This window comes from Empidonax traillii, unplaced genomic scaffold (assembly GCF_003031625.1).
Source record: "Empidonax traillii isolate 1590-97213 ecotype Southwest subspecies unplaced genomic scaffold, ASM303162v1 scaffold653:size358915, whole genome shotgun sequence".
Taxonomy (NCBI): domain Eukaryota; kingdom Metazoa; phylum Chordata; class Aves; order Passeriformes; family Tyrannidae; genus Empidonax; species Empidonax traillii.
The window spans coordinates 218,280-245,342 of record NW_020955846.1 but is presented as its reverse complement, the minus strand read 5'-3'; the positions used below and the strand labels follow the sequence as shown (position 1 = coordinate 245,342).

General features: G+C 48.2%; 2 protein-coding genes across 6 annotated transcripts in view; one reads left to right on the top strand and one right to left on the bottom strand.

Moving 5' to 3' along the window:
* Positions 1-150: 150 nt before the first annotated feature.
* On the bottom strand, positions 151-23,771 carry ABCC10 (ATP binding cassette subfamily C member 10). Of its 3 annotated transcripts, none has more exons than XR_003572949.1 (22): positions 16,883-17,657; positions 14,621-15,989; positions 13,147-13,374; positions 12,784-12,940; positions 11,960-12,099; positions 11,417-11,496; positions 11,097-11,268; positions 9,998-10,096; positions 9,579-9,768; positions 9,136-9,213; positions 8,548-8,739; positions 7,985-8,120; positions 7,395-7,590; positions 6,322-6,665; positions 6,013-6,182; positions 5,558-5,718; positions 4,896-5,149; positions 4,440-4,585; positions 3,865-3,962; positions 3,554-3,666; positions 1,284-1,522; positions 151-979 (listed from the first exon to the last, which is right to left on the bottom strand). XR_003572949.1 is itself a non-coding variant. In XM_027899275.1 (22 exons), exons 2-22 carry the CDS (start codon positions 17,041-17,043, stop codon positions 1,387-1,389), a joined length of 4,620 nt encoding a protein of 1,539 aa, XP_027755076.1. In that variant the 5' UTR covers positions 17,044-17,079; positions 23,689-23,771; the 3' UTR covers positions 1,013-1,386. The 3 variants fall into 3 exon arrangements, 2 of the variants coding, with proteins under 2 accessions (XP_027755076.1, XP_027755077.1); XM_027899275.1 differs by lacking the exon at positions 151-979 and adding an exon at positions 23,689-23,771 and having other exon boundaries at positions 1,013-1,522; positions 16,883-17,079; XM_027899276.1 differs by lacking the exon at positions 151-979 and adding an exon at positions 17,684-17,776 and having other exon boundaries at positions 1,013-1,522; positions 16,883-17,079.
* Positions 23,665-27,063, top strand: part of ZNF318 (zinc finger protein 318) — a 27,936-nt gene continuing 24,537 nt past the window's right edge. For 2 of the 3 annotated variants that reach the window (XR_003572947.1, XR_003572948.1), the window contains exon 1: positions 23,683-24,048. Coding sequence is in view for 1 of the 3 variants with exons in the window: in XM_027899274.1 (XP_027755075.1) it covers positions 23,683-24,048 (366 nt within the window). In the remaining 2 variants the exon portion in view is untranslated. Of the gene's footprint in view, positions 24,049-27,063 lie in introns of all 3 variants that reach the window. The other variant, XM_027899274.1, reaches the window with a different exon arrangement.

Genomic DNA, 27,063 nt, shown 5'->3' with positions numbered 1-27,063 from the left:
GTGGCTAAGAGGAAGTAGATTGGTCAGGTCACTCAGCCTTTGTACTAGGTCTGTTCCTGCCTGTGCTGGTCTGGTGTGCAGCAATCAGTGTCTCTGCCAGGGCCAGGGGCTTCTGTGCCACCTCATGGGCAGAGAGGGCTAAGCAGTGGGGTGTAAAAGGCCCCACAACCCAAACCCTACTACTGGCTTGTAGGGTTGGAGAGCTGGGTTTAACATGGTGCAAAGAGAGCTGAGAAGTGAGCACTCAGGCAGGAGGGAGACCCAGGAGAGGGGACTGGAGCTTCATCAGAAAGATTATTTTTTTAATACATGGATGGATGATGTACCTTTATCAAATAAACAAGTACAAGCCCAGAAACAATGTATCAGAGAATCATAAAATAATTTCAGTTGCGAAAGACCTCTGGACACCCACCTCCTGCTCTCAGCAGATCCATGTGGATCAGGATGCTGAGCTACTTGTTCTTGATGAGTATCTCCATCACTTCCCTCAAGAATGCAAACCCAGATTGTGGCTGCAGAGGTAGAGATGGCTCCTGCAGCCTCAGGGAAAGGAATGGCACCTAACTCAGGACAGCACAGCAAAGTGTGTACAGCCTAGGCCTTGCCATGAGTGTGGGGAAGAAGGGGAAAACCCAAGACCGAGTCAAAGGGTGCTAATGGGAAGAGCGAGATCCTAAAACTGAAAGTAGCTGTGGGTATGTGCTGGTATGCTTGGGAGCAGGGCAGGAAGGACAGAGAGTTTCACTTAAAGAAGCGGTCTTCAAATAAAGTAGCTTTAGAGGCCTTTAATGTAATTGCATTCTGGCCTTCAGGGGAAAGCCTTCTCCACCGTAAACTAGAGGAAAGCAGCAAAGTCTCTGGGTGCAACCTTCTGGGCTTGGAAAGGTCAGTGCCTTCTGAAAGCAGAAGGGAGCAGGTAGAGTTATCTTTGTGCAGAGTGGGCACCACTCCTGTATCTCACTGAGGAAGTATGTGTCTGGGGAGAAAAAGAGACAAGGACCTGAATAACTGAGCTTCACAAGGATCTTTCCACTTTATTTTACATTGCATATGTGAGACTAAGTCTCAAACTAGGAGTTACTGATTCTTCAGTCAGTAGAAAATCCCTCTGTTAACTCAAAGGGGAGCCTTAAAAGGGAGCAGTCTCCCACCAGCCAGTCTTGCATGACTCTAAATACCAGTTTGCATGTTCCCTATTAAAGGAAAGGCCACAGTGCCATGCTCCTGTCCCAGAGGACAAATAATTGCTATCCACAGGCAGGAATAAGTCCTTCCCTCACCTCAGCAGCTCCTGTCCCTGCAGGGACAGGGCTGGTGGCTGAGCTGAGAAGAAAGCCAGGCACTGAGCTGGGAGTGCTGCCTGGTCTCAGCCCAGGAGGGAGGTCATTGCTCCCTGCTGTGCAGGAGGTGCTGGAACAAGGAGCCATCTTTCTGGCTTAAGTGGGTGGGTGAATCCAACTCTGCCACTCTCCCAGCTTGCATCACCAGCACGCGGTCCGAGTCCAAGATGGTGTTCAGCCTGTGGACAACAAATGCCAGGACACATGTTGGTGGATCTGAGGAGAAACTCTGGATACTGCTTCCCCTGCTGTTAAGGGTGGCCCAAGTCATGCCCAACACTAGGATCTGTGGAAGATCTCCCTCTGCCCTCAAGGTCATAGTGCAGTTCAGCTCCGCATGATTCAGCATCCCCATACTGCTGAAATGCATCACCTCTCAGCAGACCACGGTGATACCTTCCAGTTGTTGGGCACGGCAGGGCACCGGAAATGCAGAGGGAAGTTCTGCATGCCTGATTCTGTTTTTGCACAAAATGTCTCCAATCCCACAGGGGTTAGCGAGTTGCTTCCGTTTGCCCCTACATTTCCTCACCTGCCACCTCCTGAGGGCAGTGGAAACGCACGCGTGCATCAGCTGTCATTCCCTCGCCGTCTGGCATCTTTGCTTATGCCACCGCCATCAGTGGATTTGTGGTTGCCAAACTGCCAACCACAGGACCCACTGCACGCATATGTGCCCAGTTCTGCCCAGACTGCTAGCAGGGCAGCAACCTCTGGCCCTGTGTGGGGAAGACAGGGCAGCAGGAATGCCTTTGCACAGTCGTACACTGTTTAGTGTGGAACTACAGCCCTATAAAGCTGCAAGTCACAAGGAAGACACTGCACAGGATTTGAGCAGGTAAAAAGCATAAAAAGCATTATGGAGTTCAGGACTCTGGTTACACATTCATTCCAAGAGTGTGCAGGCTGCAGCACTGGAAGTGACTTGGAGGGGCAAGTGACAAGTACAGAGTCATTTCCCATCCCAGATTTCCCCAATCCAATTAATGGTTCACCCAAAGCTGAATGGCATGGAAGACCTATGGGTACAAAACAACCCTATCATCACCTCTCTCTCCTTACTGTTCTCCCCTATTGCTCTTCATCCCAGTGTAAGAGGGACTGGAGCTATCTTCAACTCAGTCTTGCTGCCTTGCCTTCTGCCACTCCTTCCTCTGATGGTTCTCCTCTCTAATTACTCCTCCATTAGAGGTGGCCTCCCCACACCCAACCCAAACACACACCTCAGCCCACACTGCCCTTGTGCTTCTATTCTATTTATGTATAATATCCCTAGTGTAGGAACCACATTCCCTTCACACCCCTTCTGCCTCCCTCCTACACGATGTATTTAACAAGACCCATTTGATTCACTTGCCAGGCCCAGCCCACCCTGCCTGCCATCCATCACTCCCACTTAAGTGCAGCAGGACACCAGCCCCTGCCACCCGCTCATTTGATTTTTATTTTTGTGGAAACCTCCGTGCTTTGAAAAAACCCTCCATACAATTGCATAATCCTCCTCCAAATTCTCCTCCACTTGGCAAGAGTAGGAGAAGAAAACACCGTCTAATGCTGTTTCATCCCTTCTCTGAGGTATTCATGTTTTGCCCTCCTCCCTCGTGCTGCAACCATCAACTGACCCTACTCTTACACCAAATCTCTCAGATATGGGGCAATCACTGTTGCCCTGTCCTGCCTGGGCAATGTCTATCTTACTGGTATCGGGTGCAGAGGGGGACCAAAACTCAGCATTTTGGAAACCAGAACTATCCAGGAGCTGGCTGCAGCCCTTTGTCACCAGCTGTCCTGCAGTGCCCTCTACTGAGCTAGAGCAACCAGCTCCCTGCCTCGCCCCCGCCCCCTGTCTCCACACTGCTCCTTTCTCTATGATTATTTTTCCATTACTCCTCGCCCTAATTTGGCAGAACCACAAGGCCTGATTCATCAACTCCACAGATCCCAGTAGGCAGTGCCCAGAAAGAGCAGTCTGTGACACGATGCAGCATTTTGCCCTTTGCTGACACCAATTTCTGGGTGCAATGTTTTCACATCCAGTTATTCCCAGCATCCGGCAGAAAAGGCAACAGGCAAAGTCTATCCTTTGCACTTGAAAAACCTTATCACAGAGGCCTCCCTGCTCAGTTTGAGCCCCAGGCATGGCATGTGCAGCCACCTCTACCTGTGAGTGGCAGGATGAATTTAGGCGCAGAGCGCTGCGTCCTCCCTACCTGTGAGCAATCGTCAGAACAGTTTTGTCAGCGAAGCGCTGGCGAATGGCCTGCTGCAGCAGCTGGTCTGTCTTCTGATCCACACTGGCTGTGGCCTCATCGATGCACAACACCTGCCAGGGACAGAGAGTGACGAGAGGTCCCAAGCACCACAGCAGAGACCTCAATCCCTGCCTAGAGACAGCCTGAGAAGGTTAGCACAGGAGGTCTGTTACCATCACACGTCCAACTCTGCAGTGCTCTCCTCTGCTGTCCCCTGACAGCCATCAGCAGCACCCTCCCCCTCACTCTGATGGAGGCAAGACACTCACCTTGGCCTGTGTCAGGAGAGCCCTTGCCAGACACACCAACTGCCTCTGTCCCACAGACAGACTCTTTCCCTGCTCTCCCAGCTCGCTGTCCAGTCCACCTGCAGGGGTCAGGATCAGCAGTCACCCCACCTGCACAGGGTGCACAGGGCCCCAAACAGCTCCCCCAATCCAAGGTTTTCCCATAACTCAAGAAATCCCAATCCTGCTCAGGCCCAGGCCTTGGGAACAGTAGCCTTTACACTTAGACAAGCAACATCTGGCACAGAGATGCCATGCTCCCCTAGAACTAGGGCCTGGCTTACCTCTCAGGCGCTGCTCTAACATCCACTGATGACCGGTCTCATCAGCAAGATTCTGCCACCCAATCCATCACTTGCTAGTCCCTTGCCACTAAATCAGGTGAATGCCACTGGGTCCCACTGACCTGTTCCCACGCTGGTTTCTAACATGACCTCACCTAACTCACTCTCTACTGCATTCACCTGGCCCCTTTTCCTCAGCTCCCTGAGCTGAGGGCTTCTCTCCTCTGCCAGCACCAGTGCTCATCAGCTGCTTCTCTCTGGGTTCCAACTCACCCATCTGAGTAACAGCATCCCGCAGGTGGCACTGCTCCAGCACTTCATGGAGCTCAGCATCCGTCCGTTTTCCCTGGGGGTCCAGGTTCTCTCGGATTGAGCCACTGAACAAAAATGGATCCTGGGGGATGATGGCCAGCCTAGATCTGCAAGCAAATGAGATCATAGGATGGGTTCTGCAGAAAAGCAAAGGCCTGCTATCTTTTTCATGAGGTGTCTTAGCTTGCTACAAATCTTAAGAGTCAGAGAGACAAGGGTCATATATTCAGCCCGGTTTCCTTAGCACAGCTGTTCAGAAACAACACAAACTCATAAGAGGCTGCCACACAGTCAGACGAGACGGTGCCTTGACAGTGAGTCCTGTACTCCTCACTCTTCACTTTGGCATCCAACCACTGACAGCTCTCAGCCTCCAGGCCCCGCCAGCTCCCCTTCACTCTCCTCAGCCCTCCATACCTCAGCTCCTCCAATCCCACCAGCTGGCTGTCAACACCATCCAGGAGGATTCGGCCTGATTTCAGCTCCACCATACGGAAAAGGGCCAAGAAGAGGGTGGATTTTCCAGATCCTGTGCGACCCACAATCCCCAGCTTCTCTCCAGGATAAACAGTGAAGCTCACACCATCAAGTGCATTAGGCAAGCCCGCTCTGTAGGCTAGGACCACTTCCTGGAACTCCAAAAGCCCCTGACTTGGCCAGTCAGCAGCAACCTAAGAGGGATATCCAGGTGAGAAAGGGTATGATAGTGACTGTCATCTTCAGCCCCATCTTCCCACAGGCCAAGCCCACTCCCTCCCTTCAGATGGCTGCTTGGCTTCTGAGCAGAACCAACACATAGCCCCGTTCCAACTCCAGCTCGCTCCTGGGATTGTGTTTCTCTCACAACCATCTAGCATCTGTTCTGCTCCCCTACTCCTTCCCGTCATTCCAGCCTTCACCACCAACTCCTGTCAGAGATTCATCCTTCCCAGGGGATGTACTGCGAAAAGATCAAGGTGGTTTCTGTGGGTGAGGGCCCTCCACCCATTCACTGGAACCCTCTGATCTTCCCATGGAAAAAGTGCAGGGCACAGAGCCAGAAGATGGGTCAGTCCCTGAGAACACATTTGAGCTTTTACCTGGACCAGTCTATCCTGGGGCTCCATGGGGATGTCTGTAGTGTATTCCTCTGTCCGCTCCACACTCACCATCATGATCTCTGTCTGAGTGAAGCTGGAAATGAGGTCTGAGAGCAGCTCTGTGACAGACAGGGAGTATGAGAGCGCCAGGCCCACAAGTCCTGTGAGGACAAAAGCATATGCAAGAATGTAACTGGCAGGAAAGGAGCTGGGATCTTGGTGGACGGACAAAAAACACAAAGGAAAAGTCAGGACTCTGGAGTCTGGGATTCCACTTGAGAATGGCAACAGGAGCAGAGACAGGAGTTGATGCACTATGTTGTGGGTGGCTTGCAGAGGAACAGGAGCTCTGGATCTTACCCCAGTGTAGGAAAATGTGCAGCTCTGGGCCAGGAGAGGAGGAACCCCTCAGCCACAGCTTAGGAGTAGACATAGATCAATCCCTGGCAGTTTACCTGGATTTCCCAGTTGCTTCTGGTGCTGGATGATGGCAATTCCTGCAATAGCAGTAACCACAACAACCCCAATCATCTGCAAGCGGATGTCCAGCCACACCATTGCTGTGTTGCTGGCAAAGAGGCAGCGCTGGTTCTGCTCCAGGCGCAGCTGATTCTCCAACTCAAACCTGTCAGGCAAAAAACAGAGGTATGCACCGCTTAACCTCCATTTCTGTTGCCCCAGACCAACGGAATTCCACATGTTGGAAGGCCCTGGCCTATAAAGCCAAAGCTCTGTCGCTCCGGGCACTTGCACCTTCCACTCACCTCTGTGTTGCCCGCATGGCTCTGATGCTGCTCAGTCCCGAGAGGGTCTCTGAGAAGTGAGTGTAAATGGGAGACAGGGTGACACTGTAAAGGCGCTTGAGCTCCCGGGACGTGTGTCGGTAATAGCGCTGAATGGAGAAGTAGAGTAGAGCCAGAGGGAGTAAGACCAGACCAATCCAAGGGAGGCCGTAGCTGATTATGACTACTATGCCCAAGAGCCCGAAGATGTTGGCCAGAAAGATGTTGAGGAAAAACGGCAGGTTCTCATCCACACAGTACAGGTCTGAGGAGAAGCGGTTCAGGATCCGGCCTGTTGGTGTGGTGTCAAAGAAGGTGACCGTGGCCTGGCAACAAGGGAACCAGAAAATAAGAACTGCAGTGAGATCCAGCCACAGAACATTGTGCAGGAGAGCGGCACCAAGGGGAGCACATAAGGCCACAAAGGGATGGCCACCACAGCCCACTTCCTTTCCTCAGATGGAGCAGAAATCTCAGCTTCCAAAGCCCACATCCACTAGCAGCCAAACAACTCACGCTGTTTGCATGGTAAAAGGAAGCAGCCTTTCCGTAGCAAATGTCAGACAGCTACCCAGACAGCAGTCACTCAGATGCCATACTGGCCCACCAGCAGCAAGTGAAGCAACTCTTGCCTCTAATCCTGATCCTAGTTTGAGGACCCAAGGAAAACCAAAACTAAAGCTAACTTGTACATGCAGCATCAGCCCTAAATCTTGCTTAATGGCTCTTTCCAATCTCCTCTGAACCAGAGCTTACAATCCTGCAAAAGCTACTTTGACTCAACTGGTCCTTATCTTACCTATATATCTACACCTAATGAGTGAACAAATGCAGGTGGCAGCCATAAAACACCCCTCCATGGAACAAACAGGGCACATTTTGAACTCCAGCTCATTAGCCGCTTGTGCTGGCTGTGGTGCAGTTCTTTCTGAATATAGGCCTACCAGCCAATATCAGAAGAAACTCTAATCTACCTCCCACACCCTTACTTCCAGGTATGAGAAGAATGTCAGCTTGCAGGAGCCTCAGCCTGCCCTGGACTTTCTGCCCATTACCTTTAGAGCCCTCTCGAGCAGTCGGTCGTGAATGACAGTGGCAGCACGGAAAGTGCCATAAGCAAACAGGAACGCCCGAAAAATGGTGAAGAGGGAGTTAGCCCCTGCAATGCTCCCATAAACCATCAGGTAGAAATTCACATCCACTGAGCCATTGGAAGGGACTGGAGTGGTGTCCAGAGCTTGAATGGGGAAGCTAGAACAAAGGAAGAGGAAGATTATGAGTTTGCCAAGGTCCCCCTGCAAGTAAACTCACAGACAGGGCATGAGAACCCAAGAGCATACTCAAAGGGAAATCAGGATACTTTAACCCAATACTCCTGTGATACCCCTTTGGAATGTTGGGACAAACACTCTGATTACTGTGCAGCTAGGGGTCTTCCATCAGCCCCAGGCAGAAGCCCTTTGGGCACCTCATCACGTCAGAGATTTTGATTCTCTTTGTCAAAGCAGCCACACACATCCCCTGCAGCAAGGTGCTCAGCTTATCTATCCCTGCTCTTAATAAGGATCTTCACAGGAAATGCACTTAAGGGCAACACGGATGTGTTTCCAGCTTCCTTTGGCACCTCCAGACCAGATTCACTTACACAAGCCCAGCAATGGAGAAGAGAAGCAGCTCTGGGGAAGGCAGGGAAGCTGAACAGACCATCACAGAGGTATTTGCTGTCTGGGATATGCTGGAGATCCAGTATGACAGCCACCAATCTGAGATATTTCTGGATGCTACAGAGAAAGACAGACTACATAAAAAGGAATTCAACTTTTAAATCAGCAAATATGAAGCAGAAAAGCTGGAGGAGAAGCTGCTGGACAATTTTCAGATTGCCCAATCTAGTCTTCCCCCTGTTAGTAGTAGAGCAGGAGCAAGGGAACAGCCTCGAGCTGCAGCAGCAACAGAGCACTGCTAAAGGTGTGGTAAATGCAACTGCAGCAGTGAGACACCAGATCCTGTTCCCACATGTGCCCCCTCCTTACTAAAGCAGCTCCTTGAACTACTTTAATTTGGAGAAGAGAAAAGGGGTCTTCCTGCTACAGGAAGAATGATTAAACCCCCACAGCCTCTTCCCTTCCCTTGGACTCCATGGAATGAGGGAATGAGATGAGAGGACAGGAACGTCAAAAGAAATGTGCTGCTGGGCCACTGCTTCACCTTGCATCAGGAGCAGTGAGAAGAGGATCGATAACGCCAACCAGGTGCCCACTGCCAGCCAATATGCCTTGTACACCTGAAAAGCCACTGCCCCTTCTTTCTTCTCTTCCTCCTTCTGAATGAGATTATTGTTTTGGGTTGATTCTTCTTTCTCTGTCTCTATGCCCTCTTCTTGTCCCTGTTCATCAGGGGCTGTGGGAATGGAGGCAAAAGCAAAGGTCAGTGCAATGTTAAGTTCTTCCTGCAGCTGCTCCTTGCTGTGAACAGAGCAAGTCTAGGCTGTAAGGGAGACTTTTCTTCCCTCCTCTCTCCTCTTTCAAGACAGATGCACTAATATTGGCAGTTCTTCATCCAAAGCTGGACTACAAGAGGAACAACAGGTTCAAATACTGCTCCAGACCAATACCCAATGATATGTGGGCCTCCTGTCCCTCTGTGTACATACGGCCTACAGATCAGCACTGCCACAGCAGAGCAAGGTGCTGGGAGCTCTGCTGTAAGGCCAGCAGCCATCAGGTACAGGTTCTCTCTGGGGGGGTCAGCTAAGCTGTGCGGCCCCAGCCACCCTCAAGCTCGCCAGGAACAGACCTTTATTCTTCCGCTTCTTGTCCATATCCTTGCACTTGGGGAAGGCTTCAACAAGTGGAAGGATATCAGCTGGCGTGCCTGCAAAGACAGACGTGCAAATGCTTCAGCATCTGAGAGGAACAGATGCCAGCTACCCACTGCTGACCCAGTTTTCTTATCTCATAACATTCCTTCCATTATGCAGCAAGTGCATCCTTGAAGACCCTGCTCCATTCAACCTGCTATGGCCTTCTGCCCTATCAGCTCCCCACATCTAGGGTTGCCCTGTTTTATCTGTGCATCTGCACATTCTCTTCCACTCCATCTTTGCCCACATGCAGTGTCCTCAAGTTCTTTTATCATTGGGTCCCTCACAAGCTAATCCTAATCCCTTATGTCCACCTTTGCTCCAGCCATTCGTAGATACCAGCACAAATGAATGCCTGAGCAGACAGACAGTGTACCTGTCTTAACTATCCTGCCATTGTCTATCAACAACAAGGCATCGGCCTTCTCCAAAAACTCCGTCCTGTGGGTACAAAGGATCCTGGTCTTGTGCTTGAGAACTCCAAGAATGCATTTCTGCATAAGATGGTTGGCTACGTCTGCATCAACAGCAGCCAGGGGATCATCAAGGAGGTAAAGCTCTTTCTCCTGAGAGGGAGAAAAAAACACAAGGATACAGCTGCTGGCCGCGCTGGAGCAGGCAGTGCTGTAAAATTCAAGTGCCTCCTTGTGGCACCCTGACAGAGTCTTTAGGCTAGCACGATGTGCTTTAAGACATGCTGCCAGAGCCCCCTGTACAGCTGGGTGCTTCCAGACTCTTTATATCTGACTTGGCATTGGGCACGATCTGCCACACAATGACTCCTTTGTTATTTACCTGGTAAACAGCTCTGGCAAGGGCTACTCGAGCCTTCTGTCCCCCACTGAGTGTGACACCATGTTCACCCACCTCTGTCTGATCACCTGCTGGTAAAATCTGAAACATTCAAGAAAACCCATTTAGAAAGGACAGGAAACTGCTGGGGACACAAAACCAGGACACAGGGGTCCCTCTCCAGTCTCCCGCAGTAATTCTTAAGGGGACACCTTACCAACAATTAAACAATGGAACAGTCTATATCTGATTCTACAGACAACTGGCAAGCTTAGAATTTATGCAACCAAAATCTCTTACACTCTAGAATAGGGTGGTCACATCTGAACTACCCACTGAGAGCAACTTCTGGTCTGAGATAATCACATGGTAATTTTATGGAACAGCAAGAGCTGTGCCTGCATCAAAATCATGCCAGGTTCCTTCCAAACAGTTTAGCAGTAAAAACTACAGTGTTTCAGTGGCTATAAACAGTTTCCTCTTGATTTGGTAGCATAGGCATATTCTACTACATCTCAAAAATCTTGCCTTTACTGAGTATTCATAGCTCTTGCCAAAGCAAACAGGAGCTGCCAGTGCTTGGCACTTGAGAAAATCAGGCATTGGCTTATAAACTGGGAGGAGGAGTACCATATATACAGCCAGGTCTACTGGCTAATACAGGCATAAGCCTCAAATTTAGCATATGTGTATTACTGACAGGAGTATGACAGACTTAGCCCCTTCCAGATCCCAAGGAAGCTTCTGATTAAAAAAAAAAAAAAAGGCACCACTGATAGGTTATGCCTGAAAAACCCAAAAATCGTTGCAAGAACAACTATTTTCCTCAAGCAGTTTTGGATCAAGAGCTTTCAAAGATCAGAAGCTTTTGGCTCAGCAGCAGAAGAAACCATCCAAATTGCTACCAGCATGACTTCACACCTTAAAGAATTATGGGGACACCAGGAATGGTCTGAGATTGGTAATCAGAGTAACACCGTGTGATTGGGACATCAGAAAAACAGTCTATACTCTGAAAGGATGAGAATTGCTCCCATTGAAGCTCAGGCTGGATGCAAAAACTGCAAGAAGGCCCAGGCAGGTTTATAGTTTAGGCACTCACATTCAAGTCCTCGGAGAGAGCACAGGCCTCCACCACCTCCTCATACAGCTTGGCATCATATTCCCGCCCAAAAAGGATATTTTCACGGACAGTGGTAAACTGTATCCAAGGCTCCTGTGTGGCCAGACCAAATCCTTGCTCCAGGTCACGAACATACACTCGCCCACCTTGTCTGCAAGCACACCAGAAATGGGTGGAAAGGGCAACAAAGGAAAACTGCTGGCAGATCAATATGGCCCACAAACAGGGATAGCACCAGACAGCCCCTACCTGCTGTGGCATGGAAGGACCAGGCAGGGAGAAATCTTTAGGTTACTTACTTAATGAGCTCTCCAGTGATGGCTGCAAGCAGAGAGCTTTTGCCAGAGCCGACCTTCCCGACAACCCCCAGGAGCATCCCCTGCAAAGGAAAATGAAAAGAAGCAACCTGATGTGCTGATACAAGGTAGATTGTCCAGATTTCCTGAGCCACATCTAGCTTGTAAGGAAGCTGACTGACAGGACTCTCTCACAGGTTCAGCAGTGGAGCTGGGTACAGTTGAGTAAATCAGACTCCTGATACGACAGGACGCAAACTTGCAAAAAGTGTTAACTCTAGAGCCCTGCTCTGTTCCCTGTCCAGTCCTCTTCTGCAATGACAGTAGAAAGCAGAGAGAACTAGTTCATCTCGTCTGCAAGCCATGTCTGGGTGTCCTCTAGCACCCTTCAGCTCTGAGATGTGATATGTGTCCTGTGCCTCTTGACTAATAGATTTTGATGCACGGCTCCTAAGATGAGGAAAACATGCAAATATGCCACCTCTGCTCCATTATTTGGCTTCTTTACCGCCATTCTTCTGTGTTACCTCCTGTGTCCTTGCTCACCTTTCTCACTGACAAGTTCTCAATGTGCAGTTGCAGAGTGCCTGTGGATAAGGGCTGCCCGGTGCTTTCCTCCTCAACTGGCACCCATGAGAAGGCTGCACATTGCATCTCCATGGCAGTAGCAGTATCTGCAGGGCTATCTGCAAGTGAAACGCAGAACAGCAACTATGAGAATGCCAGAAAATTAAAGGCACCTGGCATCACAAATACTATCAGCTTTGTTCCCAAGTGCATGAGACCACAGACATGGCACTGCCCTGATGCCCCTGACCCAACCACAGAATAAGACTCTTGCCCATTGACTTGCCCTTAAACTTACACCTCCCTTCCTCCAACCCTCCTGTCTCCAGCTCCCACCAGACACACATAGCTGTCAGGGAGACACTGTAAGGATATAACCTGATTTTATTATTGCTGAAGGTAAAAGAATGGCAGGGAGCTGGCAAAAGACAACGAAGGAAGGAAAGGGAGCTGAGATGCATGAGGAGAGGGGCAGCCACTCAAGCCTTTCTGCCTGCCTAAGATAAGTTTGTTGATGGCTTCAGTGCCAGAGGACAGAGCAGCTGCTACTGGGACACTAATGGCAGGGCTCTGTGGGGACAAGCAGTTGCTTATGCTCGGTAAAGTGGAACGTTACAGCCTTCTCTCCTGTTTTCCACAGAAATCAAGTGTATTCACTCTGCCTCTAACAACATCTTGAATCACAAGATGACAGCCAGCTGGCCTCCTGTACTGCCCCTGGGCCTCACACCTCAGCTCCCTGCTCTGAATGTCCACTGCCTAGGGTCCCAAGCCTACCAGCTACCAGATTCCTTCACCATTACCTAGGGCATAATAAGCTTCCAGGTCCTGGTCCACGAGTTCAAGGAAACGCTGGATTCGATCTAGAGAAACTTTGGCTTCCAAGGTCCCATATAACACCCAGGGAAAGCTGTTGAGGGGTAGAATAAGCATCCGAATAAGGGCCAATGCTGTGAACACCTGCATGGGTAAGCAAACAGCCATGAGTTGGAACCAGTACCACCCTTGTATCTTGTATCCTCCCTACAGCTTCACCAGTGAGAGCCTGCCGAGCAATGGGGAGTCACAAGTTGGGTTTATTTCCCAGAGAAGATGCCTCAGGACTGCAGCCCCACTGTAGACTGTGCTCTGCACAAGACAAGTTGGGAACTCTCCCTACCACTTACCTTTGTGGCAGTGAGCTGGTGACCCAAAAGAGCATAGGTGACGAAGGTGGCAATGGAGATAACAACAGGCAGTGCTGCCCACAGGTACACGCACACTGCATCCAGGTAACTGATGGCCCGTAACTTCTGCAGCTCTTTAGCCCGGCAGGCATTTATCCTGGTGCCAAAGTGCTTCTCCCAGGTGTAATACTTGATGACACGAATGCCAGATAGGAACTCTGTCATTAGCTGCAGGCAGTGAGGAAAAACACATCAAGCAAACAGTGCCTCCCTATGCACCAAATACCAGCCAGGCACCCGGGCTGTGGCCAGGTGTGCAGTTGTCTCCTGCTAAGGGTCAGGCTAGAGATACCAGGAACCATTTATTGATAACAAAGACTTAAACTCGAGTGGCAGCTACTGGGAACTTTGTGCTCATTCATTTCATCAGCTTCTTCAGCCACCCGTGCTGTGTAAGACACAGGAAAAGGCAAAATATTACACCACTTTCCAACTGAAAGATGTGCCACACAGGTGAAGGGATACGTGGAATTAACGGCTCCAATCGCGATATCATTTACCTGTGTAGACCTGACAGTACCTTGAGATAACAACACCTGCCTCTCTGGCCTGGTGCTGCCCTAACAGCTACTTTGTACCCAGAGCCTGGGTGCCTCACTTCCACCAACTCTGGTGTCCCTGGAAGATGCAGTCTTCTCATTTCTGCTCTCAGGTCAACATGTGCAGAGCAATGCGACGTGCCTGTGGCTAACACGAAAGAAAACTAACGAGTGAGTTCACTCAGAAAACTAGTCTTATAATAGTTGGAGAAAGTCCAGCATGATCACATACAACTAGATCACCTTCTGTTGGGAAATTGAATATTTTTTAAGCTCCCAACAGTTCTGACATTGAGTTGACTTACATTTAACACTTTCAAAGCATGACAGAAATTGCGAGTGAAACCAGTGTCCTCTCAGAGATACAATGCTAAAAAGTGGGGGAATCAAATGCTTGACGTGCTAGATGGCACTGCAAATATGTGAAAAACTGAGGAAAAGATGACATAGGAGTGCTAAGCTTGAGTGATATAAAATTACATCTATGATCATTGCCTTAGTCCAGACTGCAAAGCACTTTACCATTCATGGCATTACTGCATCAATAGTATGGAAGAATCTCTAGAGGAAGCAATTGGGAGTCCTACCTTAACCACTACACACAGAAAAGAAACTTGCAAGGGAACCTGAATTAGCCCAGGGGGCAAGACAAGCATTAGAGGTTCACTATCTTATGACTGATGAAACAGCGTCACCCTGAAACACTTTTGAACTAAGTGCCTCTGAGTGTGTGTTCCCCCTCTGGCACTTTTCCCAACAGCTGTGATCCAATTAATTTGCCTTGGATCATGACGGGTGGCCAAAAAGCGAACATTCTGAGATAAACAGGGGAAAAATACCGCAATAAAATCAGAGAGCCAGTAGCTGCCCCTCACCTTGACCCGTGTGTCCTTGTGTTTCAGCATCTCCTCGCTGTTCATCATGATGTAGTTAGCTAAGATCTTGTTGATGGGCACAAGCAGCAGTGACAGGATCAAGCCTCCCAAAAAGGCTACCCCCACTTGCTGGTAGAGGAGGTAGAGGGTAATGGCAAACTGGAAAGGCATGCTCCACACCTCATGGAAACTGAGGCAGAAGTTGACCAACCGACTGGTGTCTGTGCTCATGAAGTTGACAATTTCCCCCACAGTGAAGCGGGTGAGGCTGGTGCTGCTGACACGCAGAGCCTTGCGGTAGATGGCAGAGATGACGGCAGCCCGCACCATCAGTGTCACCTTGTTCATCTCATGGGTGAACTGGTTCCGCAAGAGAGCACTCAGGAAGGAGCCAGCAAAGAGCCCAAGGGCATAGAGCACCCCGTGGCTCAGGGGCTCCTGCGGTGACTCCATGAAGTTCACCAGCAAGTTCAGAAGCAGAGGACCTGAAAAACCCAGCAGGCTGCCAGCTAGCTTGAGAAATCCAAGGGAGTAGAAACGAAGCCCAAAGGCCGCATGAAGGACTGAGAAGAGTTGCACGGCCTTCTGGGCACGGCGTGAGCTGTCCGGAGCGTTGCTACTCCCATCATCTCCAGCAAGGATTGGGCTGGTAAGGGACACTGTCTCCTCCTCTACATGATGCAGAGCTGCCTTCTTCTGCCAGCAGAAGTAAAACCGATCACAGACTCTGGCAGCCTGGAGCTGGCGAGGAAGCACATACACATCCTGTGGCTGGTTCAGCTTCCCCTGATAGCCACGCTTCATAAGAGGGTTCATCCAAATCTGAAAGAAGCGCGAGAGCCAGCTTTCACCATCTTCTGCCACTGTCTCCTCATCAAGCACTGGGATTCCTGACTCTGAGGTGAGCTGGTCTTGTTGCCAGGAACTATTGATGGAGAGGAAGTCTTGCCTGCCAGCGGTGGGGAAGAGGCAGCCGACCATATAGGCAAGCAGAGACGCCAGCTGCAGGCAGAGAATGGCGAACCTGGAGGAGGCAGCAGGGTGGGCAGGGGACCAAGCTGTCCCACTTTGGCAGTACCACACCAGTGTGATGATGAAAGAAGGTATGGGTAAGAGGATGAGGAGAGGCAGGGCCACAGGGCCCCTGGTAAAGCCGTGAGTGGACCTGCAGAGCACGAGAAGAGCGAAGCCGTGCACAAGCCATGCCAGGGCGGCAGTGCCATTGGCCAGCACTTCCAGGTACACAGGGCCCAGCTCCTGCTGGGAAATGGTGGCTGGGATGATATCAGCAAGGAACAGGCCAGCAAGTACGAAGGAGGTGGCGATTCTGCATCCCCAGCCTGACCTGTGAGGCACACCAGAGCCAGACCTTGAGAAAGAAAGAGCAGTGAAAAAAATTAGAGCTGAAATTTCACCATCTCTCAGTCAGTACTGGCCTTTCTTCCTTTCCTCTTTTCCTTGTTTATGTATTCACTCTTACTTAACCTCCTGGATTCACCTCCCTATATTTGTAACTTTTTCTGACTTGTAGGCATTGCTAAACTACATTAGGTCAACCTAGCCCAGATTCTGATCAATATCAGAGATTCAGATGCTACCAAAGAATAGCCTTTTTCTAGAGAAATTTCTTTGCAAACTGTGATATTTTGTGGTCAAATCAGGCTCCAGTCCTTGAGGATTAACACCAAAAAAGAAATATATTTAACCTCTTCCACAGAGATTTTGGATGATCAAATTCTCTGTGTTGCATCTTTGATTCCTGATTTCCTTGTCTGTGTGATACTTTGGTTAAAAACATTATTTATAAGTCTATAACCTGCTGCCCAACAAAATACTTCATTATCACTTGGTTCATTATCATTTGTGGCCTTTCATTATCACTGAACACTACTATGTTTACAAATTTCAGAAGAGGGTAAACAGCAAAGCAATTTTTGGTTTCTCTGAACCCCTTATTACGCCATTGCATTTATATCCTCTCCCAGAATACTCCCGGTTTTCCCAATCCCCATTCACTGAAATTATTATTAATTACTTTCCATGATTTTATGCTCACTACTCCCCCTGTTCTTTCTGGATTCCTTTCTGTGCACCATATTCTGAATTACAACAGATGCTGACAAATATATAATAGCATTATACTATTTTGCCCTTCCGTAACTACATATTCAGCACGTTACAGGGAAGTACCATTTTCATCCTTTCCCCTCCCACCTCCAGCCCTACATAATAATCAAGAGTTAAACAAGTCACTTGTCATACCTTGGAGTGCCAAGAAAGCAGGCACTGACCACCGCAAGGATCACATGAGGGATCACATTTAATGTCAGCTGGTTAAAGCAATGGCCAACGCTGCCATGAACCCACACAGGGAGTGGATCTTCTGGACTGGTCCCACACAAACCAGCCAGGATGCTCTCCATCCTTTGCTGGTAATTAAGTGTGAGAGACAGGAGGTCCTAGGACAAAGAGAAAAACAGCATGAGGTACAGAAGGAGAACTACAGCCCCAGCCCAAGAAGGACTGTGACAAGAAATTAACAAAGAGCTAGAATTTCCTGGGTCATAGTCCACACCCTGTCATTGTGCACTTGCTATCATATAATCTACTTCACAAAACAATCAAATTCCAGTTTAAAATAAATTACATTACTCGTTCCCTTAAATCAACCTGGGACCTCAATGATCTCTGAATTAGAAGTTTTATGCTTATTTTCAGCTTATTTTTTTTCCCCATGGCGGGTTTATCCTCTGAAACTAGTATAAGGAAGCATCTGCCTTTCCAATGATCAGTCTGAAAAATATTTTGAGCTGCTTGAACAATAACCTATCCAGTATGTCTCCATGTTCTCAATACTTTCCACACCCTTCAGACACCGTGTTACATTAAACACCCTCCGCATGGCAGGAGAGGATGCAGATGTCCATCCTGAAAAGCAGGCGGTACCTCCAAGCTACACCGGACTAGGTAACCCGCCCTCTTTGAGTGCCGCCCCGCGCACCGAGTCACACCTGGGCAAGCCTCGGCTTTACAGTGATTTCTGCTCGCCCCAGACCGTCTCACCCCCAGCCCGGGTCCGGCTGAGCGCCACGGGCTGGGCACTGGGGGCACTAAGGCACCAGGGCCGGGGAACGCGGGCCTGCCACGCCGGCCCCCTCGGCAAAGCCGTGGGCCAGGGCCAGCCCGGGGACCGGCTCGCCGGCTCGGGGGGCGGGCGGAGCGGCCGCCACGTGCCCGGGGCGGGCGGGACCCCCGGCTGCTCCCGCACCCCTCCCATGCCCCCCGCCATGCCGGCCCGCCGTACCTCGGCTCAGCGCCGCGCCCGCCCCGAGCGCCCCCTGCGGGCCCGGAGGACGCGCCGCAGCCCCGGCATCGGCCCGGGAGGGCGCCGGGAAGGGATTGGGTCAGGAGCGGGAGGCCCAGATAAACGAATTCAGCATGCACAGCTGGGTCAGACTTCTGTCTTCTGGTTCAAAAAAACCCGACCCCCAAACTAAAAATCAGTCCCGAGTCATGAAAAAAAACAAAGTGATTTTTCTCAAAATTCCCCTAGTTCCCTGCTGGTGATCTTACCCCTCCGCTTCTTTTCCTATGATACTCGGTTTTTACCCCAACAGGCACTAGACGCACGTTTCAGAGTTGCAGAGTCACTGCGTCGACCAGGAATATTTATGAACTGCTTCAGTGTCCGAACATCACCACTGGCAGGTATAGCCCAGGCACTACTTGTGCAGGTATAAATGTGCTTTCACAGGTACAGCGTCCCCTGCTTGTGGCAGACGACATTACTACGAGAGCACTTTGCCAACAACAGGCATGGTGCATAACAGCTGTGCACAACAAGACCGTGATGTTAACCTAACACAACCATCTGAATAATACAAGCTAAAAAAAATCCATTCCATCTCACCTGTATTGAGTTCAGTGGCTATCTCTGTCTGGAGCATAAACATATCCATGAAAGCGGCCACCCCAGAAGACGCTCAAGTCTTTACTATGAGAGCATGTTGCACTGAGGGTGTGAGTATATGCTCAACCTTCCACTGAGAGAAAACAAAATGGAGAAGACTTCCAGCCTTATCCCTTCTGGACTACTATTCAGTAACAGGACTGTAATGTAAACATCACCACATCGCCTGGCAATTTCAGTTGCTACTAGCGATTTTTATATCACTTCTTAATGCTTCCCTGTCCCAAACCTTCCTTCAGTACTCTCTTGCCAGGGAAAACAAGCATATCCCTGTAAATAACTCATCACAGGTAGAAAAGTTTCCTTTCAACATGCAGCTCACCAGAGATATAATAAAGCATTCTCTGAGCTTAGAAGTGTTATCAGTGGGGTGCTGAGGAAGGAAAATATCAGTAACATTCTGGTCTGAGACAACAGAGTAATCTGGCTGAGGGAGCGTAGAACAGCAGAGAAGAGCTTGGAGGCCATAGTACCCTCTAAACATAGTTGCAATTGAAAGGCACAGAAGAGTGCATTTCCCCCTCCCCATATATATAAATATCTATCTCTTTGTTAATTGTTGTCTTTTCTCACATCCCTGAAAACAATCTTTGCCTGTCTGTCAGAGTTGCAAGGCTGCCTTATTGTGACCAAGCTGGATGCTGATACTGTACACTGTGTGTATTTGGCCAGTCTGCTCTTTTTTCCCCACAGGTCGTCCAGAGGTTTCTAGACTTAACTTTCCTGAAGAGGCTGTGAAGGCAGCAAACTCTCAAAATAGCGAATAGGAGATGTGTGAGGCTGGAGCACTGAGCTGCACACAAGTGAATCTGATTTTTTATTTCATGGTTCTGATGTCTTATATATTTCCAAAGGAAAACAAAAAACAAACAAAAAACCCCAAAACAAAACAAAAAAAAATCAAAAAAAACTTCAGCCAAACAACCACTTTCCCTGTCTTAATAAGATACCAGAGAAATTCTCAGGTATCAACAAAGACCACCTGTTCTCCCTTGAAGTAATCACTCTCAGAGCTTTTCCATTCAACCACATTGTGTTCTAGCATTCTCTTTTTATCTTGTGCTGCATTCTGTTTGCTCATCTCTGCTAACCACTTCAGGTTCAAAAGCATGAACTTTTCCATTTCAGCCAAAGGACGGACAGCTTTCTGATGCCACAGATTGCTTTTGGTACAGAGAGCATTACCTACACTCATACAGGAAAATAAACACCAAGAGGGTTTATTTGGAACCCTAGAATACCAATCCACCCTAACTGCTCTGGAATCTGCCTGTAAATTTAAACACATTTAAATAGGAGCACAGCAAGAATTTAAGTACATGTTCCTCCTCTTTGGCTTCCTTTTGGCTATTTCCCCTCCTCCTGAATATTGCTGCCCTTGACAGTTACTGCTATGTATTTGACTGATTTGAGATGCGTGCCAGAGTACAGGCTTGTGGCTACGTTGCTTACAAAGTACCTTGAACGCCATAAATAATCATACACCTGACATTTATTAAAAAATCAAAGCCTTCAAAATAGAAAAAAAAAGAACATCAACATCAGGTTTAATTTAATCCACCTCCATAGGCCATGCAGGCCAGATTTTATTAATTGCCTATTATCCAGAGTCTGTTAATGCTCTAGATTGATATAGCCCCAGTGAGGAAGTGCTATCTGCCAAAGGGAGACTGCTTCCCCTGCTTCTCTTACAAATTCCTTTTTTAACAGATTACTTACTACCCCTCCCAGGACTCAGGGAATCAGTGTAGGCTGCATGCCCATTCCACTTCCCAGCTAAAAGTAAATACTGAGCTGAAACAGAAGCCAGTCTAGACAAGCCCTAAATTCAGAAATATCAACCTTGTAATTACAGATGTAAAATCTCTGAAAGCAATTGCCTGTTTGGATGCGTTTTCTGTGCTCTCAGCCAGGGCTCTGGTATCAGCTGAACCATCCTCAAATTCCCCGATGTCATAACTAAGGAAGGCTTCATTACTTGGCTCAGTCCAAAATTTTTCATGAGCAGGCCAGTTTGCCTGGACCTGAAGACACAAGATACATACTGTGCCCTGTTTTCCAGGCAAAAAGTAATACCCAGTTCAGAAGACAGGAATATCTTCCACCACATCTTCTCACGAGAAGACCAATTCTGTCATAAAAACACTGAAATTGTCTTCGTCCTTACTCACAGCCTGTCCATTTAACACTACAGGGAGTGCTGCATGGTTGTCTTATGCCCCTGGATCTACTCTTGACTCAGACATAAGAAGACACTATAATTAAGGTTTTACATTTTTCTCTATTACTGCTTTGCTTCTTAACCCAATGGTCCAACCTGAATTAACTTTGTGATTATTCGTTCATAATGAGCTACCGCTAACTTTTCTCACTCTGTTCTTTTTCAATGTGTTTGCCCCCCTGACTTTCTCATTTGAGGCCTAATGAGAATTCAGAGACACCTTATCACCATGGCATTGTCCTAAGCATCCAACTAGCTAAAATCCCTTCCCTCCAAGCAGCAGCTAATTGCAGGTTCAATTATGAGCTTTGGAATTCCAAAGAGGAGTTTAGGAGCTGAACTTAGAGCAGAGCAGACTGACTGTCACATTTTTTGTCCAATGAGAGTCTGGAGCACCAGTCACAGGAGCGTCAGAACAACCTCTGCAAACAGGTAAGGACCTCGCTTGACTTTTCCCATTCCTGAGACAAACTGTACTGCTTCCTCTTCCAGTGGTGTGAAGACTCTCAATTTGCTCTGCACCACTGAGCCGAGATTTCAGTACTGGTTTTAGGAATAATTTAACTGAATACCACTGTGGATGCTCAGTCCCCTTAAAAACTTCGCTCAGTAAGGTGTGTGATTGAAAGATGACACGGCAGCTAGTTTAAAAGGTACTTATAAATTGCAATTATAAATTGTAATTGTAAAGTGATGTTCAGTAAGATGACAGGGTGCCACAAAATGTTAATGAGCACTAGTCAGTCTCCAACTGGCATTTTTCTCTTCTGAACTCTTTTAACACCACAACATACAGGGTATTTGCTTTCTTTTTACCATTTCTGCTTGAGCAGTTTACTTACTGGTGCAGAGATAAGATGTTTTAACGAACTTCCATTCATTTTTAGTATCTGGATTCCTTCACCTTCCAATTGCCTCTTAAATCTATAACCACCAGAACACGTCCTGTAGATCTCCTTTAGACGTAAAGGAAACCAGAAAAAAAATTCAAGTTCTGGGGGGTTTGCAAAATTTTTAGATATTAGATGCATAACTTTTATGTAAAACTGATTTAAAAAAAAAAAAAAGAGAATTTGCTTGTTTTTTTGGGTTTGTGGCTTTTTACTCTTGACTGCTTTGAAACCAAACTGTGGTTTAAAACTGATGTAAAGAAAGCAACAGCATGGAAGAGATGTCCAAAACCAAACAACTCCACTTTCACACTCTTACCTGGCTATTTTTACTTACTTCAGTTGGTGAAACTGAACATTGATGTGGACACCTGACTCTAATGCAAGAAAACATGGTTTCTCTTTTAATGAAGAAACAGAAAACATTTGGAATAACAGTATATTCCTTATAGCAATAAACTATTTGGATGTGATCTACATCAGAAAAATAGAGGGGAAATTGCTACATACACATCAGTTTTCTAGTTATATTAAGACACAGCTCTGTGCCTCTCTGAGTGTTGCTGAGCCTGCTGCTTAGGGTAGCGAACTGGAACAGGCTGAGCATCCATTGCCTCCACCTCCACTGCGGTTTGCTCCCAGCAGATGCAGTCTTGCTGCATCCTCCAAGATGAAATTCTCATCCCAGTATACCTGCAATTGAATTAAGGTTACTGATAAACATTGTCAGCCTCAGGACAGAAGGGAGAGGAGTGGACAGTGGTAACAGAAAATAAGAGTCTTTATATAGCTTATTTTGGCAATTGGTGTAACTGAGCGCACTTCCTGAGCCTGTGTAGCGATTCACTCAGAAAATGCCAAAGATGGTCAATTAGTTTTAATACAATTGTGCTAAACCACTCCCAGCAGAAATACCTTTTTATAGTATCAGACCTCCATCCATCAGCCTACTGCTCTTAGTTGCCACTATTTAAAAATAGTATTCTTCAAATGGTGTGTTGTGTTCTAGCAAACACATTCCCAAACATACAGACAAAATTTCATCCGAACCTGCAAAAACTGACTGAGTCTTCAAATACAAGCCCTCACATGTCGTCTAGCTAAAAATAAATTACAAACTTAATGCCGGAAACCTCTCCCCGTCGGTAAACAAGATACTAAAACTCGGGAATTTTGGAAATGTACAGTTTTATGAGAACCTTCATTCTTCTGCTTTCACTTCTTTCCACTGCCATCCCGTTTCAGTTACTTGAAAACACTCCTCCTCGCCGGAGACAGCCCAGACCATCAAGTAGGATAATGTGTCAGCCTTCTCACGAGAATCGAAGCTTCGCAGTCCCCCACCCGCGCCAAGCGCGGTCGGCAGCAGGTGGTCAGGTCAGGGGAGAGGGAGAAGGCGGGAAGCCATTTCCTATCGTGTCATCCCTGCTCCTGGCAGACAGAGCTCGGAAATCAGTTCATGAGTTTTCTGAGCTGGAAGCTCAGCCTCAGCACTGCCGCGTCGAGCAGCCAAGGACTGCTCTTAAACACACTTCTGCTGGAACACACCCGTCCCGACCAGCTCCACAGCACAGTGCGCGGGGGGAAAAGAGGAAAAAAAAAAAAAAAAAAAAAAAGCAGCGCCTAACAACATATACAACCCAAAACAACAAAAAAACAACTAAACCCGAACGCGTCCCCGTCGCTAGGGACCTGAGCATATAGAGAGGGACAGAAGGAGGGACAGAAGGAGGGACAGAAGGAGGGACAGCCGCGCACAGCAGCAGCCCCCGCCTCCCCCCCCCACCACGCCACACGTGACGGGGGCACGGCGCCCGCCATTTTGTGCGGGCGTCCCCAGGTACCGCCCCCGCCCGGCCCGGGCTCTCCCCGCCCCCCCGCCCGGCTCGGGAGCGCGCAGGGCGGCCGGCGGCGGCGGCGCGCACGCCCGGGGGGGCCGGGTCGGAGAAGCCGCCGGGACCCCCGGGCCGCCGGCGCCATCATGTACCGCTCCAGCAGCGGCCGCTCCGGTCCCTCGTCCTCGTCCTCCTCCCACCGGCTGAAGGAGGGCGGCTCGTCGGCGTCCCGCGTCTCCCGCTTCAGCACATCGGGGCCGGGGCCGGGCCACGGGCGGCCTCCCCCGCCGCTGCCCGCCGCCGCCGCCGCCGCCGCCTCTCCGCCGCGCTCCGCTTCGCCCCGTCCGCCGCCGCTTCGCCGCCACCGCTCCCCGTCGGGACACCGCGGGCCCTGCCGCCGGTCCCCGTCGCCGCACCGCAGCAGGAGGTTGCCATCGCCGCCGGGAGGAGCGGGGCTCGGCGGGCCCCGGGGCCGCCGGGGCAGCGAGCACGGAGACAGCGGCGGCAGCCGGGTAAATAGTGCTGGGGGGTCGCGGTGCGGGTCCTGCCCCCTCTCCCAGAAGGGCTGTCAGAGCCCCAGACTTAGCCCGGCGTGATCCGTGCAAAATTGAACCGGCCCCGGGCTCTCCCCGTGCCGAGGGAGAAGGGTGATTTCATCCCTGTTCCTTAGATAGCTAAATGGAAAATTAAAAAGGAAAAAAAATATTCCATTTTAAACAGTGTTTATTCTCTGATTTCCATTGCATTTTTATTTCTGTCTTATCGGCTAGGGCCGTTTTAGATAAAGCTCAAAGATGATGCTGTCTTTTGCTAGGTTGTTTTTGCAGAGATTGTAACTAGTTACCTCCATTTAATACTTTGGTTTGTGTTAGTGCATAAATATCCTTTAAGTCATAGGAATATAACTTTTTTAATAGGATGTTGAATGAGTACTTTGTGTGAATTCTTCCTGCTGTGACGGATGTACAAAGAGAACTGTTCCTGATTTATATCTTTGAGAGGTGTTCTTTGATAGGCACTGCTTTGCAGTTGGGGCTGTGCACAGAGTGTTTCAGTTTTCTCACTCATTCTTGGCAAAGTCTGATTTGGGCACGTGAAACTGTTTTGGCATCTGAAGTGATGCCATCTTGGATGCAGACACCTTCGTAATAAACCAAAGTGTCAAGCCAGGTTTTACTTTTGGGTGGCATTCACTCACTTAGCTTTTCTCTTGTTGCTCCTTGGTTCAGTAATTGTTTTCTGATAACTGTGGTGTGCAATAGGTTAATTAAGCTTTTGTATTGTGCTGAAAGAAGAGATTTTCATACTGGGGTATTTCAGGCGGTAGTTCTGTGGTCACTCAGTCCAGCACATGCACAGTTGGAAAGAACAGTCTACTCGCTTTTTCCTCTTGCTTTGCAGTGTGGTGTTCCCTTGTACTCACACTTGGATTTTTGAAGTTGCACAGTGAGCTGATTTGAGGAAACGAGGTTGCTGAAAGTCACTCCAAGCACTATATTGTGTGCTGATGGGAACCCAAGAGAGAATAATCATTTCTGATGTTGGTAACATGTTCTTACTGGATTTCTTTGGAGTTGCAGCCATAGAAGAGGTTGCGGCCATAGAAGAGGTTACAAGTGATTGTGGTGGAGTTAAAATTCAGTTGTTGGTGTTATTTCTTATTGAAAGGTCAGCTGCCCTGAAGATACGGGAAGATAGTGTGTTTGACAGCAGTTAAGCCAAGCCAGGCTAAGAAGCTTGCCTCTGGCAATTTGATTTTATGTGGCATTTCACCCTTATCTCAGTCCTCTAACTTTCCTGTGGGGTAGCTTTGCAAATGGCATTGCTAGTAAGATCCAGGATGAAAATAAGTAATTTTTTAAAAGGAAATACTTTTTAATCTGATTCACATCATTTGGGGTTGTGGCTTGATGTACAGTTGCATGATCACAATTGACAGGGTGGCAAACTGGAACACCAGACAGAACTTTCTTAAACTGACTTCACCATCACTCAGTCTCCCATTTCACTGTATCCACGATAGACTGTGAACCTGTGCTGGCTGTAACAAACTTTCCAATGCTGAATGTGTTGGTGATTCAGACTTGGAGGAATTTGATCTAGGAGTTTTTAACAAGAAGGCTCCCACTCCCCATTTAGTGGGGGAAAAAAGCCACCAAAAACATCCACTTTGCACAAACATTATTCTTGACAAACACTATTTTTCTTGTGTTATTTTGCACCCTCCTGGCTCAAGTTAAAGCAGTAATCTCAGCAAATTGTTGCAGATTAATGATGTTTTTCTTGCCTGTTCTAACTACAGAGAAGGATCGAGAAATTATTAACCCTAGAAAGTAGACTTCAGCAGGCTAGCTAATGCTGAACTGCCGATCCAAATGGATTTTTTGTTGATTTACAAGAATGTTATGCATTAAGGAAAATGTTTTTCTAGAAAGGAACTCTCACAATGAAAGGGATTTTGAGATAATTAAGTAGAGCTCTTTAACCTATGTTGTGCCAACTCTTGTGTTTGCTAAAGCCCAGTGTAATTCTTAGAGTGTATAATGTGCACGTTTTATATTGGAACTTTTGTCCCCCAGCAGGTGTTTGACCAACACTTCTTCTTTCAAAGTGCTGTTATAAAGCATAAAATACACATAGAGGTTTGGTTTACTTTTTAAAAGTACTATTTACAGAAGTAGCATTAATTAGAAAGAGATAAAAGCTGGGATTATGTTGATATTTTCCAAAGAGTGGAACTATGTGTGATGGAAACAAAACAGACGGCAGATAAGTTGGGTCATTGTGACTGGGTAAAGTTTTAATAAAATCTTTAGGTTTTTATGACTTAGACCCTCTCTCCTCAGAAGTTTGAGGATGCAAAGTGTGAAAATGTAGAAAGTTACACAAATGCGTTAGTGAGATTTTGGAGCTGTCACTGAAAGGCGATGAATTCAGACAGAAGCCTGAGGAATAGGAATTTAAGCTGCAACAAGGAAAGAGGACTTGCAAGAAGGGAATATATGCATAAGGGTGGAAGATACAGTGTATGGAATGAAGACACTGATGGGATAAGGGCATGGGGTTGAAATGCAGAAGAGTTTTGGGTACAAGCTCTGTGTTAATGTCCCTATCCGTCATATGAATTGGAGTATGAAAGGAGCAGCCTTAGAGATTTCTTGCTCCATTTTCGTGATTCTGTTTTGGGGGCTTGTTTGTTTGTGAGATAGATTGCATGCATTCTTAGGTTATCAGCGTTGTTGCATATTTTCTCATGCATAACTGGGATGCTGACTGCCAGTGGAGCTGTGTATTGCACTTATTGGACATGGTAAGTGTTAGTTTCTTAGTAGCTGGGGAAAACCTTGTGGCGACTGGAAGAACGTGGACTGACTATTGAGGAATGTAATGGAGAAGAGGAAGATCAAGGCTTTACACTGAGAGATTTTGGTGGACTTCTATTTGTTTTTGCAAGGCTGACACATGCTGCTTTTATTTATCCTGGCTAATCTGTGTGCTTGTTGTTTTTGTAGTTTCTCTAAGCTTCT